Below are 17,597 nucleotides of genomic sequence, written 5' to 3'. Positions count from 1 at the left end.
AATTTAGCAAACATTAATTTTGAGTAACACGCATCCAACCAACCACTAATCCAAATCTCTCAATCCCTCTCATATATAAATATATACTAATAGCAACAAAGCATTGGCATGAAAATGGGGCAGACTTTATTTAAGATGCATGTGCTATAATCTTATAATACGTGGGTTCTACTAATAGGACCTACGGCCTACGGGTGGATGGAGGTCAATCATGTCTTATTATTTTTTAATCAAATCCTAACAACTCACGAAAAAGATAGGCTGCTCGAACCGACAGCCACTTTTTAATTAACTCGTAAAGAAATTTTTTTATTGTACCTACTCAAACTCGAACCGGTTTATCATACACGAAACACGATGCTTTCGTTTCGTAATTAAGAGCCGCATTTAGTTCGTGTTTAACTTAACACACCCATGCGCATTGAGATTTGTGCGTGCATGATCTGATGATGCACGTAGATCGGAATATCGGATCCGTTCCCTTTCTTCTCGGACGGGTTTTGAACCGATTACCAGCTGAGTCCGTCCGATTGGTTTTATACGTCGTAAAGCGGAGGATTCGATTGCTCGATCGAACTCTCACGTCTCCGTCTCAGTCGTCAAATGGTAATGGAAATGACTTCCCTTCTCTTTCCCCTTTCGATCTCCATTTTAGGGTTTCGAGATCTTTGATTGGGATGGAACGCTGCAGGCACCGAAGCCTATATCGAGCCCTGTCCCCGTGGAGTGGTACCCCTCCTTGGCTGTTGTGATGGTATCAATTGGTCTCCTCGTCACTGCTTCATTTTTCATGTAAGCGATCGATTGCACTATTTTTCTGATTCTCTCTTTATAGCGATTCCTATTTCTGCTTTGAATATGGGAAAAAAGATCAGGCATTGTGTTCGTTTTGCTAGAATTAGGGTTCGATATGCAGAATTCGAGATTTGATTGATTGAAAGGCTATCCCTAATAACTACTACCTAAAATCGTAGAAAAGGTAGAAAAAACCTAAATAGTAATGTTTCAGTTCTGTTCGTAGATGAATCGGTTGTCACAATGATCACCATAAAAATAGGTCGTATGATTTAAATGGTTCGCGTATTCTCTTTTTTCTATGTATACATTTATTTATCTAACTGTTTCAGTCACTATACATGTTTAGGCAACACTAGTCTATCAACAGAGGTCCGTACACGCTAAATATTCCTGTTAGTTGATGCAAGTAACAAATGTAGCATCTAGCATCGAAAACGCCGAATAATTGCAACAAGATTACATTAATATATGAATGCTATTTGATGTGTAGTCATGGGAAGTAAGCTACTGTATATCATGCCTAGTCCACCTTTATTTAAGTATTTTAACTATAATGTGGCTGTCTACTGACAAGTTGTTTATATATGCATTATGCAAGTGCATAGGTAAGTCGTTTTTAAAACTTTTCATATTGAGAATGTTCCAGTTGCGTTTGTAGAATTGCTGATAAGTGTATCATCAAATTTATTTGGAGAAATTTGGTCAGGAGCCAATAACTCAAATAGTGGATAGGACTTTGGGTTAGTGAAGTTTAAACCTAATCATCTCTTTTCCTTTATTTTCACCTGCATGCTTCCCAATGCTGTCCTATCTTATATTGTCAACTACAATATTGAGCCTGACTTTTCTAAGTCTTGGTATCACATTCATATATGGTATCTGGTCAATTCAGCACATTTCGTGTTTGTTGACCATGTTGAAATGTGAGAATTGATGCTATATACAACCTTTCTACAGTGACAATTCTGAGATTTTGTTGTTGCTTATTCAGCGTGTGTGTGAGCTCAAATTTGCCCTAATATCTTATACTCAGATTACATTTTATTTTCAAGTTCATTTGACTGTAAATTCAAAATGATCTAGATTTTTATGTTTTTTTTGCAATGCTTCTGTATCCAAGGGTTCCCTGTCAAAGGTGAACACTTTTCCATCTTCTCCAGAATGAAGCATATACTTCAAAATATTTTTTCTTAGAAGAAATTAAACAACATATTTTGCTACTATTAATTGCGAAATTCTTCATGAATTGTGAGAGATTAATCTGCATGAAGCTCCTGAGCAGTTTGAGCAAACACTCCTTTTAAGATTTTAATCTTCGCATTTTTAGTTCATCTAGTCAATCCTATGCTCCATATTGCACCATGTACATTAGATATACCATCCAAAAGATCTCGAAATCTTTTACTGGAAGGTAGCAGTTGAGTTGATGGGCCTTGTTGCTTTCTCATGTTGATCATTTCAGTACTGTTTGAACTTTGGTTGAGTGGCTCACTGGCTTGCCTTGATCGATTTCACTACATCACTTATTGGCATGGGCTTTTCTGAAGACTGCTGTTAATCTTAATTGTAAAGTGAGGCATTTTTTTCATCAGGAACAATGAATAAGCATGTGGGTTATTGATTGGATTGAACCTTTTCTTGCTAATGTGGCTTTTTTTATTGCTCTTCAGTTATAAAGTGAGGCACTATGTTTTGTCATGAACACCGAATAAACTTGTGGGCTATCTTGATAGGCTTAGAATTTTTTTTTTCCCTGCTAAGACGTGTCATATTGCAGCTATGAAGCCACTTCATCCATGCGGAGCCGCAGCTTATATAAAGAGACAGCCACTGCAGCCGTGGCATCAATTTTCTTGGTAACCATGCAATTACTTATTGCTTCTAGTAATTTTTCTTTGGATATTTCGTTTTTGTTGCAGAGTTAAGTTGTTGCCTTTTTGCTTGTCTTCAGGGTTTTGGATCTCTTTTCCTGCTCCTCGCGACTGGTGTTTATGTTTGATACCAGAAGTATTTACCCCTTCAGTTCACCATGAACGTAGGAACATTATTTTCTTTACTCATAATGTACTATTTTTAATCTGTATTACGGCTTTTGGGAGCATGAGAGCTTTAAGCTTTGCAACAAGCAGTCCTGTGGCCCATCGAGTGTTACTGCTCAGTATGATTAGATTAAAACAGAGGACACCGCAGCAGGAGTAAAATTGGAGGGAAATTCTGTAGTTCCAAATTTTTGCTTATTCGGATGGATGTGATTTTGATATTTGTTAAGATAGAGTTGTATATCTGCCTGATATGTTGTTGGAGGATTATCATTTATTCTTTGCTTTTCTCTGACGTTCAGTTTAAGTTGCTTTTCTTTTTTGTGTGTAATTTGAAAAGTAAGAATCGGTATTCAGATTAAAGAATTTGATAAGAGGTACTAGTGTTTTTGATGATTAGCTCATAGTTTAGTTGTGATTTGTGAACTAACATCATTTTTAATAGAATGATAGTAATTGTCTATTTTGAATAGAATTATTGCCTTCTCCAAGAAAAAGCTCTGGATGTGCACATAAAGGAAAGAACTAAAATATCATTTTACATTGAAGTCAATAGTAACTTGGATGAATGTATTAGACCACAATCATGAAAAATCAATAGTAATAAGAGATAATGTCGAGGCAAGTGTAATTAAGACTAGTTCAGAGAATCCAAGAAATCTCATCAAATGAATTAATCTAAACAGGTTGAAAATTTTCTATTACTTGAAAATATGTTACAATGTGCAGACCATATTGTTTACCAAAATATCAACCAGAGGACAAATAAACGAACTGCACATCAGAATGAGATGTGCAGAAGTCATAACATAATGCATACAAGAAAACAAACACCAGGTTCATAGAACGATAGAAGTGAAGCATGTCATGTAGCCAGCCACCTTTACAGCCACTCAAACTCGACACAGCAGCTACAAATTTGCAAAAATTGCACAAAAAATTATATTTTTGACCCACCACCATCATGACATACCCTTCAGAAGACTCCCATTCATAGACAATCATATATATCACTCTTCGTAGTTGATGATCACAAATGGCAAAATTATTTAATGACCTACTACTATTTAATAAAAAAAAATCATTCAGAGAAGATCAGCAACATTGGATGGTAGCTCCTCGATCACGACATTGTAGAATCTTTGGATATCAAACATCATTCTTTCATCATCACGAGTGATGAAGTTGATTGCTACACCCTTCCTTCCAAATCGTCCACCTCGTCCAATTCTATGTAGATAGTTCTCTGGTTGGGTTGGCAGATCATAATTTATAACAAGAGAAACCTGCTGGACATCAATACCACGAGCAAGGAGATCTGTGGTGATAAGTACACGAGAGGAACCAGAACGGAACTCCCGCATTATAATGTCCCTAGTGTTTTGATCCATATCACCATGAGTGGCAGAGACTGTGTGATCCCTGCTTCTCATACTGTCAGTTAGCCAGTCCACCTTTCGCCGGGTGTTAACAAAGATCACACTCTGTGTAATGGCCAATGTCTCATACAAGTCACAGAGCGTCTCAAGCTTCCAATCTTCCTTCTCAACATTGACATAGAACTGTTTAATACCCTCCAAGGTGAGCTCATCTCGTTTTACAAGGATCCTCACAGGCTTATTCATGAATTTGCGAGTGATCTCAAGAGCTTCAGGAGGCATTGTTGCAGAGAAAACACCGACCTGAATTTTGGAAGGAAGAAGCTGGAAGATATCATAGATCTGAGGAGAAAAAGAAAGAAAAAATAGAAGAGAGATTAAGATTATATTACAAAGTGGTCTGCCATCAAAATGTACTACTAGTAACTACCTTTAGGCAGGGAGAGTATGTAAAGGACAAAACCATAAGATCATGAACCACAAATACCACCTGTCTGCCAAATATTGCTGCACCTTAAAGACAAAGTTTCTTGACTTCGCTTCTGGTAGGCAGTGCAACAAAGTCATTATCCAAGTGTTATCCATTAAGCATGCAAAAAGATGAGCTACATTTAATGTGAGTGGGTTCTCTGATATAGCAACTGTTATCACAGACCTGATACATCTTAGAATTTACCTTAAACTTAACCTTATGCTATCTAAAACTTTATATTTTTTACTGGAAAAGTTAATTTCAGCAACAACAGTGAAGAACTCTTTAGTCTAAAACTAATAGGGCCTGACCGTATCTACTCTTCCCTTCATGCAGCTCCATTTTATAATCATATACTTCTCTTTAGCATTTTGATTTTCCCCTCCACGTCAAGGAACCTTCAACTTTGAATGAATGTACTAAGTAGAAATGTTAATATAATTCATCAAACATTGTAGCATGTTGTATTATATGATAAAACTACAAACATGAGAAGTTATTGGTTGCAAACAAAGAATAACACCAAATATAGAGGACGAGACAGAGGGAACCTGATCCTTGAAACCACGTGACAGCATTTCATCTGCTTCATCTAGCACAAACATCTTAATGTAGTCAGGGCGAAGAGATTGCCTTCTTAACATGTCAAACACACGGCCTGGTGTACCTACAACGACGTGAACCCCACTTGAAAGAATACGTTGATCCTCGCGGACACTAGTTCCTCCTACACAAGCATGAACTTTTACACCAAGATAATCACCAAGTGCTCGCATAACCTTTTCTATCTGCTGTGCTAACTCTCTAGTTGGAGCAAGAACCAAAGCTTGACACTCAACCAACCCATATTCAAGCTGTTGCAAAATTCCAGAACAGAATGTTGCAGTTTTTCCTGTTCCAGATTGCGCCTGCTGGATGACATCAAGACCCTTACAGAAAGGAACAATTCCTCTTTGCTGGATTGCAGAAGGCTTTTCAAAACCTAAAGTTTTTTTTTTCCCACAAAGAAAGCATCAGATTAAAACCAGTCATCAATGACCAAGATATGAACCAATGAAATAGGAGGCCGTACCATATGCATATATGCCCCTCAAAAGATTCTCTTGGAGACCCATAGCATCAAAACTATCATAAACCTCATCGTACGATGTGAAGAACTCCTCCCCATCTTGTGTAAGGCTACTCACCCATATAAAAGCATGTAAAACATAAGTAAAAATTTTATTCTTTTCAAAGGAAAAGTTACAAAAAAAAGATATGAGAAAACAATAAGAGGAAAAGCCAAATCACGTACAGATCATTCATTTTCGAATCATATTGACGTGCATCGAATTGAGATCCCTCTGGTGTCATTCCTGCCATGCCTGCAAACAGGAAGATTTTTGTAGTAATATCGTACTTGCAAGAGGTGAAAAACTAACTCAGAAGCTAAATTTCATGTCTTACGAGCTACTTCTTTATTTGATTAGATATGGAAGAAAGAAATAAATAAAACACGATTCAACCACAACTAGCAATTTATTTGAAACCCTAACCTTCTGTGCATTGGTACCATGCTCCTAGAAACCATAACATGAATTGAACGGCAAGCAGAGCGAAATTAATTGATCAACTGACCAAACAACTAGAAAAAGATCACACCGATAGAAGAAACTACGAAACAAGAACAAACATTTAGAACCACAAGAGGAAGAAGAAGAACAAAATCCACTCCCTCAAGAGGAAGTTTCCAATCAGAAGCACAACAAACTCTTCTTATTCTTCGAGTTCTATCCACATCTCCTGATCCATCAAACCCAGAGTATGCCTCGACGAAGTGGATCTAAAGATTCAAATAAAATTCTCAACTCAGATCACCCAAATCCCGAATTGCCAGAGATCCTCGTGGTATCCAAACTAAAACCATAGCGTCAAAAAGAAAACCCACATCGAGGAAACAATCAAATGCTCATCTCTCTGTCTCCAATCGCGACCGAAAGCAATCAGAAAAGGAAAAGAGAACAAAGATTAGACGAAAGATCTGATAATTACCTCGAAGCGCAAGGAGAGGAAGCGTTCTTGGGGGAGGGGGGGCAGAGAGAGAGAGAGAGAGAGAGAGAGAGAGAGCGCGGAGTTGTAAACAAGGACGGGAAAGGAAAAGCTAAATTGCAATTTGAACCCTCTATTATAAACTTAATATCATATACAGTCCTTGAAACATAAAACAGCACAATAATTCCTATTTAGGAGGGAGAATTTGTGATTCTTCGCGGGTACTCCGTAGAGCCCATATCCTATGGGTTTATACCTAACTTGAATATGGTTATTTAGACAAATTGACAAAAGAGGGCCCAGGTTACATAAAATAGAAATTGATCAAAACCCACCTTGCATTTTGCTTTTATTAGTATTTATACCCTGCCTTATAGACATTTATTATTTAACCCTACATTTTGGGTTTAATTATAAAAGATATCCCAACGTTAGTTAAGATAAGTGTTTATATGCAAAATGACTGAAGTACCCTTGAATAAGTTAATGCCTCTCTAACTTTCTCTGTGACATCAAAAACCCTTCTCTATCTTCCGCCATGAGAGCTCCGCGTGGAGCTCTCACCTCCTCCAATCCAAACCCTAGAGATGCTGTCGAAAGCTAGAAGGTCACCATCTTTGTTCCCCACCCTCCAAACACACATAATGAAGCCCTTGAGCCTGACCTCGACCTCCTATTCAAGTGCTTCCATCTCAAGGCCCGCAAACCCTAAATCCTCTTCCGTATCCTCCCCTCCTAGATCGAATATACCTCATAACTCAATTCTAGCTTATCGATGGATTTGGGTTGACGAAGAAGTGGGGCTTAATGTGGGAAACAAGGAAGAATGTGAACTAGTTGTTTAGGTTGGCTTGTTATTATTTTGATTTATTTGATGCTAGATTCAAGCTCACCATGAAAGGTGATAGATAGAAGGTTAAAGAATTTTTGTTTCTTGATTTTCTCAATAGTTTTGTGAATGGCTAGTAAATCCGACATGCAACGGCGGTTTATTTTGATGTGAATAGTATGGTTCTATATTAAATATAAGAATAAATTTATTTTTATTCTTAAATGAGGAATAATTTAGATGTTTTAGTTTTTAATTTTTAAATTAACAAAAGATTCTCTATTCCGTCGTGTTAAACTTAACCCACGATATTTTTTATGATTAAATTTAAAATGCATGAGTCGTATAGTAAATCCCATAATATAGAGCTTAAACAATAATAAAAGCATAAGAGACAATATTTTTAATCAATTTCTCTATAAAATAATATAATTTTCCGAGCTCAAAGGTGCCATGAACCTCAGGTTGATTCTATGCCTCTCTATGTGGCTCTACCGTTGTCCTTAGCTTAGTTCAAGGACAAAATTAAACAATTCAAATATTCTATCGCTCATCTTGGATGTACAAGTTTTAGATTAGATATAATTAAGTAAAATTAAAAAAAAAACAATTTCCTCTCCATGAACCCTCCTTGGCTCTGGCCTCCGTGCCTCTATATGCATCGTCCACAAAAACATTATATTGCTTATCTTGGACGTACATGTTTTAGATTAGATCTCATTTGGTCACAGAGATTACGACAAGGATCATGCCCCTCTCCCTAGTCTGATCAAACTTTGAATTAAAAAATTTCAAATCTAATTATAGAATTATGTTTGAATTACAATTATTTAATATAAGTTAATTTGGAGCTGAGTGCTCAAGCGTAAGAAACCCAATCAATAAGTAATTTTAATCCTGAATTAATTCAAGCCTGATCAATCTTATTGAGCCAAACTCAAGCTGGATCATTATTTTGACAACCCTAATGACACTCATCTCCTTCCACTATTCTCCTCGAACTAGGAAGATACTTTTCAATATTTATCAATGAATTTTTGACCAAAGTACTGCTACAGTGAAAAAATATTTTCTATTCGAACTATTTCTTAAACTAGTACAACAATTACATCAAGTCTTAGACAGCAATTTTTAGTAGATTAATTAATTTTCTAATTCACTGAAAAACTGTTAGGAAAATTATTATCTCATACAACAATTTTTTTTCACTATTGTTTCTATATAAACCGCTTCCAGAGAAAGCGGTTTCTATATAAAATATTTCTAGAGAAAATAATTTATAAACATTATATAATAAATTTAAAATTAAAATTTTGGAAGAGTTACTATCTTTATTTTGCAATTCTGAGTAGATTAGATTGAGAGAAATCACTGCATTGTTCCATTTTATAAATTTTTCCAAGGAGATATTTTATGACTAAAATAAATAATTCAATGCAGAATTACGATAATCTAATTATATTTTTATATTTTAGTCTATTAAAAAACTAATTAATTTACTTAAAAATCGTTATCTTCTTACAGTGATCTAACTGTGGTAGTAATTTAAGAAATAATTTAAACAGTACTCTACTCTGGAAAAAAATTACTGTAGCAACACTTTTGTCAAACTTACTTTTAATCGGCATAATAGAGAGAGCCAGATCCACGGACAGGACATAGCTCGTATCTGGAGGAGTGCAGTGGCAACCAAAAAGATCGTGCAATTATTCGTTGTTCGAGGACCCACCATTCCAAAAGTAAGAAAATAGTAAGATAAGGGACATACATATTGTATCCTGGAAGATAGTGCCTGTCAATGTAGCTTTTGAGTCAGACGGATAAAAAAAAATATTTATCAAAGCAACCAGATAGCTAATTCTACTGGATGCGATATCATGCCACTTTATGTATGTACACATGAACCAACATGTATAATATCTCATAGAATATGCTATTCATTCATTCACTTTTGGATTGGAATAGTTCTTTTTCTTTTTAAAAACTTTCCAAGTATCCATATATTATTCTTAAAAGCTTATCAGCTGTAAAAAAGTATTTATATTGTTTATACTGCAACAGTCTTCATGAATAGGTCTAGTGGGTCCATATTCTGGATCAGCTTAAGCTTTAAGATGAATAGTGGAGCATCACGAATATGTATATATATAGTTTTACCTTGTATGTCAGACTGTTGCTTTAAATTATTGCCCTAGGATCATCACAGCGCTTTGCAGCATGCCTGCATATGTAGGTACATGTAAAACATTTGTGAACCTGCAAGATTTTTAGCATGTTTTCATTCCTGCTGAAGAAAAGGATAAAGAAAAGAAAAGAACCTTCGTATGTTTAAGTATAATACAGATAGAGGAAGGTTCTATAGTACATAGAGCACAATATATCCCATTTGCAAATGCAATGCATATAATGTCTCAAACTAAGGTGGTATGATGATGAATGTATCTATAACAAGTCATTATTCTTTTCAACCAATATGCTAACACCCAAATCAAACTGCTAATTCCAAATCGACTGCTCTTAAACCAGAAACTAATAACATATTTAGCAGTAGAGAAAATCCACATGAATAAATAGCTTTAAAGCTGGACAATTTATGGAGATAAATAGCATCAATTGATCACATGTATAGGTCTTCAAATATTCAGTCTGAAGGGCTCCTGGCTTGCCCCTGGGCGCCTTTTTGGATAAATATGCTGGACAAAATAAAGAACAGTACACAATAAACAAATGTGACACTTTTTTTTTTACGCCGACACAAAGCAATAGGTAAAAATGGGTATCCGGTCCGACCCGATACATAATACCGGATATAAATTTTAACTTGTCTAACCGTTCATATATCATTTGTATCTGCATCAGATTATCCCATCCTAATCATAAACCGTATATATATCAATGTAGTTTGGAAATGAAAACAATTTGGATACAAATAAGATGTCAGAAATCTTACATTTGATTTGTAGATCACTGAAAAAGATGGGACTACTTCAATATAGTATAATATATAATAAAAAGATATTAGAGATTCACTTAAAAAGACAAAAACAAACATTATTCTATTTTTATTGCACTAGTTTTATATAATTTAATTGAGCAAGCACAGAATATATGCAGACAGCCACCACTTCATAAAAATTTCTCCTATAAAGGAGCCCCAGTATCTACCAACCATTACTAATCAAACTCTTTCACTTCTCTCTGTCTTCTTTCATGCTCTGGTTCTTCACCTCACTGGTCTGCTACCTCTTTCCCATATAACAACTTTCAATATCCCCATAGCTACTAACTAGAAGACCATGAGGTCTCCTCTGCTCTCCATCCCCTTCATTTTCTTGCTTCTTTTTGTGCCACTGTCCTTTGCCTCCAAGGCCAGGCATTTCAAATGGGAGGTGGGATACGTTTTCTGGTCTCCAGACTGCCTGGAGAACGTTATGATCGGGATAAACGGCAAGTTTCCTGGCCCGACTATCAGAGCAAAGGCTGGTGACACCATCGTCATCGAGCTAAAGAACAGCCTCCCTACTGAAGGAGTTGTTATTCATTGGCATGGTATCAGACAGGTACTCTATAGTACTCAAACCAACACTCACACACACACACACACACACACACTTGTGCTTCATTTCTTTGGCAAGGTTGTGTAGTAATACCTGCTCCCTCAGACACAAATGGTGCCTCTCCTCCATCTCTCTTTCTTCAGAGTGAAGGGACCATGATTTTGCCATGAAGCTACCAATCTAACATAGAATGAACATGTATACATTTGGTTTTCTTTTCTTCCTAACTTGGAGAATGTTTGGATGATGGCATGAAAGATTGGAACCCCGTGGGCCGACGGGACTGCGTCAATCTCGCAGTGCGCAATCAATCCCGAAGAGACTTTCACTTACAGATTTAAAGTTGACAAGGTAATTTCTTCAGTTAGAAAAGATTTACCATGCAGTAAGAATCAAACTAAGTGTTGCATACTAACTATAATTAATGGTTAATGAGCAGGCTGGAACATACTTTTATCATGGGCATTACGGTATGCAGAGGGCAGCAGGGTTGTATGGGTCTCTTATAGTGGATGTAGCTGATGGGGAGCAGGAGCCCTTCCACTATGATAGAGATCTCAACTTACTGTTGAGTGATTGGTATCACAAGAATATATACGCCCAGATGGTTGGCCTTTCTTCCAAACCTTTTCGCTGGATTGGTGAACCCCAGGTAGGATAACTCATACATTACTAAGAGATTGTTTTGCAAAATTAAAATCTCTGATTACTTGAGCAATTACTAAACTAAACATTACAAGGATGAAACTGGTAATCCAAATATTATGAACAACTTTCTATATTAAATAGACAGGCAGATAGATAGATGTAGTCATTTCCATTGTCGTGTTGCAACGTAGAATATTTTTCCAAATGCCTTACCTTTTTATCTTTTATTAGCTCAAGTGAATGATAGCTGTATTTCATTATAAATCAAATACGTGTTGACTATGTGCACTGCTACTTCTCTTAGTATAACGGAAAGGAAAGGTTAGTGCTACTGCTAACATTAGTCATTTCAAGCACAAGTGGATCAGGTCCATTACACAATAGGAACTTTGTTCCCACTAAATAAATTAAAGCTCCGTTCACATTTTAAGAATACTTTTATTATTCTAAAATGCGACGTCTTATTCTAGAATAATAAAATATTATAATAGTTCTATTCTAAAATATAAATATTATTCATCAAAATTATATCTTATATCACATATTATCTATCTTTAATATCTTTTTATCTATCTACTCTATATCAAATCAAAATATATTTTTCATACTTTTATAAAAAAATATAATATTTTTTGTTTTATTTTATATCACATCAAAAATAATTATTATACTATTACTCTAGAATATTAGTGAGCATAAAAATAATTATTGCTAGAATAAATCTCTTATTTTAATAATAACAAATAAAAATGACTATTCTTATTTCAATCATATTCTACATGTTAGTATTATACCATTAATACTAAGAGAAACTGTGATGAAGCTATAGAAACTTTATGCAAGAGAAAAAGAAAACCTAGTTACTCGTTTATAATCTCGGTGACCTTTCTCTAAAGATGTAAGTTTCCAACGAATCTCATGGCAAAGTAAAATAAAGTTCACCACAATTTCATGCAACTTGTGGCGTTTTCTATGGTCCAAAGATAAAAGTTGTGAATTGGTCAAAAGGCTAACACAAAGTTTCCACATTGGCTTCATAAACGAAAAAGCCAATGCAGTGTGGGGTTTAAGATTCCAGATCTGTGCTTCACGAGTGTACCGAAACACAAATGATGGCAATTGGTCATGGTATTGCAAGATTGCTCAGTCTTTTGACCTGTGCATATATCCAGATGCTCCAACACACTAACAGAGAACTGTGAGGTGGGGGCATCTACCAGGGAGCTGTAAAAGAGAAGGATGCAACCAATTTGACAAGGTTGCTATCAACAAGGTGACAGACAAGAGCAGTACAAAAGAAGAGACGTAAACAAAAGAAAGGCCACATGCCAATTAACTGGCTCCTTCTAGTTTCTGGTTAAGAAAATATAGAATAGTTATTCTAGTTTTTTACTCTTAAAAGTATCCTTCTAATCTAGAGTAGAACATTTTGATGTTTGATTATAAACTATAAAGAAAATATAATAAATACTTTGATGTGACATAAATTGAGATAAAAGTGCAAATAAGAAGTAAAAACTAACTCAAATATCCTTGATTTGATATATAAATTTAAATTAAATTGTTTTTTTGTAAGTATGTAATGCATATTTAAATAAAAGATGAGATAGATGGCTAATATGAGGAAGGAGATAGGTGGGAAATTGAGTGAAATAAATTTGTAGAATAAAATAGGTGGGTGGCAGAAGAACTGAGAGAGTATTTTTGAAATAAATTTTAAATTAAGAATAAATTATAATTGAGTTTACATATGGAATAATTTAAATAATATTTTTAGTCTCGAGTAGGGTTAATTTAATATTAGATTATAAATCTAAAGTAATGTCCCTAGTCTAGAATAGAGAAAAAAATAACTTACAACCAAATAGAGGCTAGGCTAGAGTAACGCCATCAAGCCCAATGGGTAGGATCAAGGTCAGGACAAAGGGAAAATCATCTCTTTCTTAAGGTATATTTTCCTTCGCCACTTTTTCAGCTTTGCAAAAAGATAGAAAAAGAAAAGACAAAAAAAGAGATGGTCTGCCAATAATGAGCCAGAAACACTTTTTTGCAAACATAACTAAAACGCTTTGCAACAAAATGCAAGTGGTGATACGAAAGAATCTCTAAAGATAAAAGCAAGCAAATAATCATAAAATAGTCATGAAGAACATTTTTCTGCTACCTTTTTTTTTCTGCCGAGTGTACTGGAAAAATCTTTTTATGCTTAGTTGATTAGATCTTCATGCTTGGTAATCATCTGGAATTCATTCTGTTCATGTTGGGTGCAGACACTATTGATCAATGGGAGAGGGCAGTACGATTGCTCGCTGGCAGCACATGTTATCCACGGCAGCACTACCTGCAAGACGAATACTAGTCAGTGTGCTCCTACCGTGCTCCGATTGCATCCAAATAAGACGTACCGGCTGAGGATTGCTAGCACCACTTCATTATCTTCCCTCAATTTGGTCCTCGGGGTAAGTATGCAAACCAAATAAAGACGTAATTATAGCTTCCTTTTATCAATGAATATGCCTGCAGATAAATTCCTTTCGCTCCATCCTGTTAACTGCTACATGAAGATATGTTTTCTTTCAACTAGTATCGCTCAAAAGCAAACGCATTATAAACTACACAATAATGTTATACTACTGCCAAACAAATTTCTTTAGATAACTTCAATTTATTTCAAGATAGACTAATAAATTCATCAAAAATATGTCACTAATTGTTTACTAGAAGCATTGATACATAAGATACAGAGTACAAACTTATCTTAGAAGACATTCCATAGTAGTTCTTTTCCTTCACTCTCTTACCCCTTATTTTACTACTGAAATCATTTTGAATTTTACATCTTAAATATTTACGATGGAATACAAAAGCAACTATTTCTGATTAGTGTTCTGTTGTACCGAAAAGGCAATTAATTATCTTGGTTGGAAATCACCTTGACTGCAAGGCACTACTAAGACACAGACATCCATGCCCAATTGGCCATCAGCATCAACTTTTCCTCGTAGAGCAGAGTACGTAGGACAATATAAAATCAATATTTTTAGCTGTTGAAAGTTGAAATTGATGGATCTTGATGATCATATTTCAACTCGGAACTGCATTATTCTGCTGAATTTCAAATCTCAGACTGAATCTTATACACAGACATATACATATGCATAGATGCATGCACTCTATTTTTTTTTTTCCAACAAAACACACACACACAACATTTTTTATTCAAGATATTTTTGATTTTTCACTTTGTGTATTTAGTCTCCCTTATTTGCTGATCTTCAACAAATAGAGCATCATGATGTAAACCAAAACATTTCAGGCTAAAAGTTCAAAGTTTGATTGTCTTTCCAGAAGCACAAGATGATGGTCGTAGAAGCAGATGGAAATTATGTGGAGCCATTTCTTGTGGATGATATGGACATCTACTCAGGTGAAAGTTACTCCGTCCTCGTAACTACTGACCAAGACCCATCATCAAATTACTGGCTCACTGTTGGCGTTAGAGGAAGACTTCCCAAAACACCACCTGCTCTTGCTATCATAAACTACCTTCCCAATTCGCCATCTAAGTTACCTAAGATTGCACCTCCTATAACGCCAACATGGAATGACTATGCCCACAGCAAATCCTTTACCTACAAAATCCTTGCCCGACAAGGCACTCTAAGGCCACCAGTAAATTCTAATAGGCAGATTGCGCTACTCAACACCCAGAACAAGATTGACGGCTACATTAAGTGGTCTATAAACAACATCTCCTTGGCTCTTCCAGCCACACCCTACCTTGGATCCATGAAGTATCGTTTAAAAAATGCATTTGATGCTAAAAAACCACCCGAACAATTTGCAGCAAACTATGATGTTATGAGACCTCCCATAAATCCTAACTCGAACCAAGGAAGTAATGCGTACATTCTTGATTTCAACAGAACATATGATATAATTCTTCAGAATGCAAATGCACTGGCAGATAACGTGAGTGAGATACATCCATGGCATTTACATGGACATGACTTCTGGGTGTTGGGATATGGAGATGGGAGGTTCACTAACAAAGATATGTCAAAGTTCAATCTGAAGAATCCACCATTAAGGAATACGGTAGTGATCTTTCCATATGGATGGACAGCCATAAGGTTTGTAGCAGACAATCCAGGTGCTTGGGCATTCCATTGCCATATAGAGCCACATCTACACATGGGCATGGGCGTAATCTTTGCAGAAGGTGTTGAACTCATTGGCAAGATTCCAAATGAAGCATTAGCTTGTGGGATGACTAGCAAGATGCTGATGAACAACCACCCCTAAGAGATAAAGTAGCATTTTCTGGTTTATCTTCTGAATTCCAATTAAGCGGACAGGCTACCGTGTTAATGTTGTATCCTTCTAAAGACAAAAGCCACCGGGGACAACTTTCCATCAGTTATTTTGATTTCTTGCTTTAATTCTTGTACTATGTAGCATGATCAGCAGTAGCCCAAGTTAAGAAATAGAGTGTTAGCAGAAAATATCTTCGCAATTATTATTTTTTTATTGAAAAGAGAGAAACCAAATGATAACATATGCAACACAGAAGGATCAAAAGTGTTAGTAATTTCTCCAACAGGAAGAAAAACATTGTAGTGTAATCTGAAGTATATCAAGTGCAGTCACACATGTCTAGACATTTAACAAAAGAAGTTATAGATTATTCTTCATTTAAATGACCTTGAGTGTAATATAGTTTAAATGATTCACAATTTGTTTAACATACTCTACTAATTATCAAATAGAATACTCTGTATCTAATAGTCAAACAACTGCTAATAATACATAAAGTTAAGATAGCCATATTAATATATGATTATTACTGAAAAATCATTATTCTATTCCTAGTGCAGAAAGGTGCAAACTTAGACTTTTTAATCCAATTTATAGTTATTTTTCAATCGTCCAAAAAGACCAACATATCAACTAAGTTAAGTAAGCAATGATTACAACTGCATAACCCTAAAGCAACCAAAAACAATTTACTTTAAGTTCCTCTTAAATCTTTTACTACTAATATAATTCGACCACTAGAAGAGGCCTTAAACGCTAGTAAACTAAATGAAACGTTTGAGAGGTAATTTGGCGAGAATAGTTCTTAAGAATTTTTGGTGTATTTAAAAGGTATTAACATTTCAGTTTTGACAGAAAGCGAACAAAATTTCTTAGCAACAAGTGAACATAACTGAACAGAAGGTACCAGAAAAGAAACCCTGCCCAAAGGAAAACAAATTAAAGGAGACAAAGGAAGCAATATTTCGATCACAATGAGGGTTGGATCTATCAAGAATATCGATCAACACTCGGATCAACCGATTGCAACACCTTGACGGTATTAAAGCAAGTACCATTAAAAAAAGTGATCAGAACTCGATAAGCCCGCTGATTACCTAGGAATGGAACGATTGATTCAAACGGAAGCATGGACTAGAAGGCGAGGAGAGTAAAAGGAGAAGCACTACCTCTCAGTTTTCTAGGCATGTAAGAGAAAGCGTAGAGTCCGAAACCCTAAACCCTGGGCGCGGCGCGGCGCGGGCGACTCGTCGTCATCGTTCTCGGAATGGGGCGAGCCGATGAAGTGGGGCTCCCTCTCTCGTCTCTGGAGTCGCCTACAAAACTCGAAGGTTGATTTCGTAAATGGCAGGACGTTTGGGGGGCAAAATAGTCACTAGAAGAGAGGAAGCGCGGGAAAGTCCCAAGGGCGCCAATTTCCGTTGAAGCCTCGCTGACGAATTCGTTGGTGACTTTGCTTGTGAATAAATAAATTAATAATGGTCGGGATACTCGTGAGTTCTGATTCCCCAAATATTTATGAAATTA

The 17,597-nt window shown here is 35.9% G+C and overlaps 3 protein-coding genes across 8 annotated transcripts; 2 read left to right on the top strand and 1 right to left on the bottom strand.

Annotated features, from left to right (window-relative positions):
• Nucleotides 1-466: 466 nt before the first annotated feature.
• LOC140791710 (uncharacterized) lies at nucleotides 467-3,138 on the top strand. Its single transcript, XM_073142337.1, has 4 exons — nucleotides 467-606; nucleotides 692-792; nucleotides 2,576-2,654; nucleotides 2,750-3,138. Exons 1-4 carry the CDS (start codon nucleotides 604-606, stop codon nucleotides 2,795-2,797), a joined length of 231 nt encoding a protein of 76 aa, XP_072998438.1. The 5' UTR covers nucleotides 467-603; the 3' UTR covers nucleotides 2,798-3,138.
• Nucleotides 3,139-3,603: 465 nt separating this feature from the next.
• Nucleotides 3,604-14,068, bottom strand: LOC140792462 (eukaryotic initiation factor 4A-8-like). Of its 6 annotated transcripts, none has more exons than XM_073143480.1 (8): nucleotides 13,918-14,068; nucleotides 9,706-9,804; nucleotides 9,317-9,340; nucleotides 9,164-9,217; nucleotides 5,983-6,052; nucleotides 5,761-5,867; nucleotides 5,240-5,670; nucleotides 3,604-4,558 (listed from the first exon to the last, which is right to left on the bottom strand). In XM_073143480.1, the coding sequence occupies exons 4-8, from the start codon at nucleotides 9,174-9,176 to the stop codon at nucleotides 3,923-3,925; spliced, it is 1,257 nt and encodes a 418-aa protein (XP_072999581.1). In that variant the 5' UTR covers nucleotides 9,177-9,217; nucleotides 9,317-9,340; nucleotides 9,706-9,804; nucleotides 13,918-14,068; the 3' UTR covers nucleotides 3,604-3,922. The 6 variants fall into 6 exon arrangements, with proteins under 6 accessions (XP_072999581.1, XP_072999582.1, XP_072999580.1 ...); XM_073143481.1 differs by lacking the exon at nucleotides 13,918-14,068 and adding an exon at nucleotides 11,557-11,694; XM_073143479.1 differs by having other exon boundaries at nucleotides 9,164-9,340.
• Nucleotides 10,660-16,258, top strand: LOC140792460 (L-ascorbate oxidase-like). Its single transcript, XM_073143477.1, has 5 exons — nucleotides 10,660-11,108; nucleotides 11,364-11,456; nucleotides 11,545-11,757; nucleotides 14,024-14,212; nucleotides 15,102-16,258. The coding sequence occupies exons 1-5, from the start codon at nucleotides 10,845-10,847 to the stop codon at nucleotides 16,056-16,058; spliced, it is 1,716 nt and encodes a 571-aa protein (XP_072999578.1). The 5' UTR covers nucleotides 10,660-10,844; the 3' UTR covers nucleotides 16,059-16,258.
• Nucleotides 16,259-17,597: the final 1,339 nt, after the last annotated feature.

The sequence above is a fragment of the Typha latifolia genome, chromosome 7, assembly GCF_019914945.1.
Source record: "Typha latifolia isolate L0001 chromosome 7, TyphaL0001v2, whole genome shotgun sequence".
NCBI lineage: Eukaryota > Viridiplantae > Streptophyta > Magnoliopsida > Poales > Typhaceae > Typha > Typha latifolia.
Note: the sequence above shows the minus strand (reverse complement) of the source record. Positions and strands in the feature narration are given on the sequence as shown.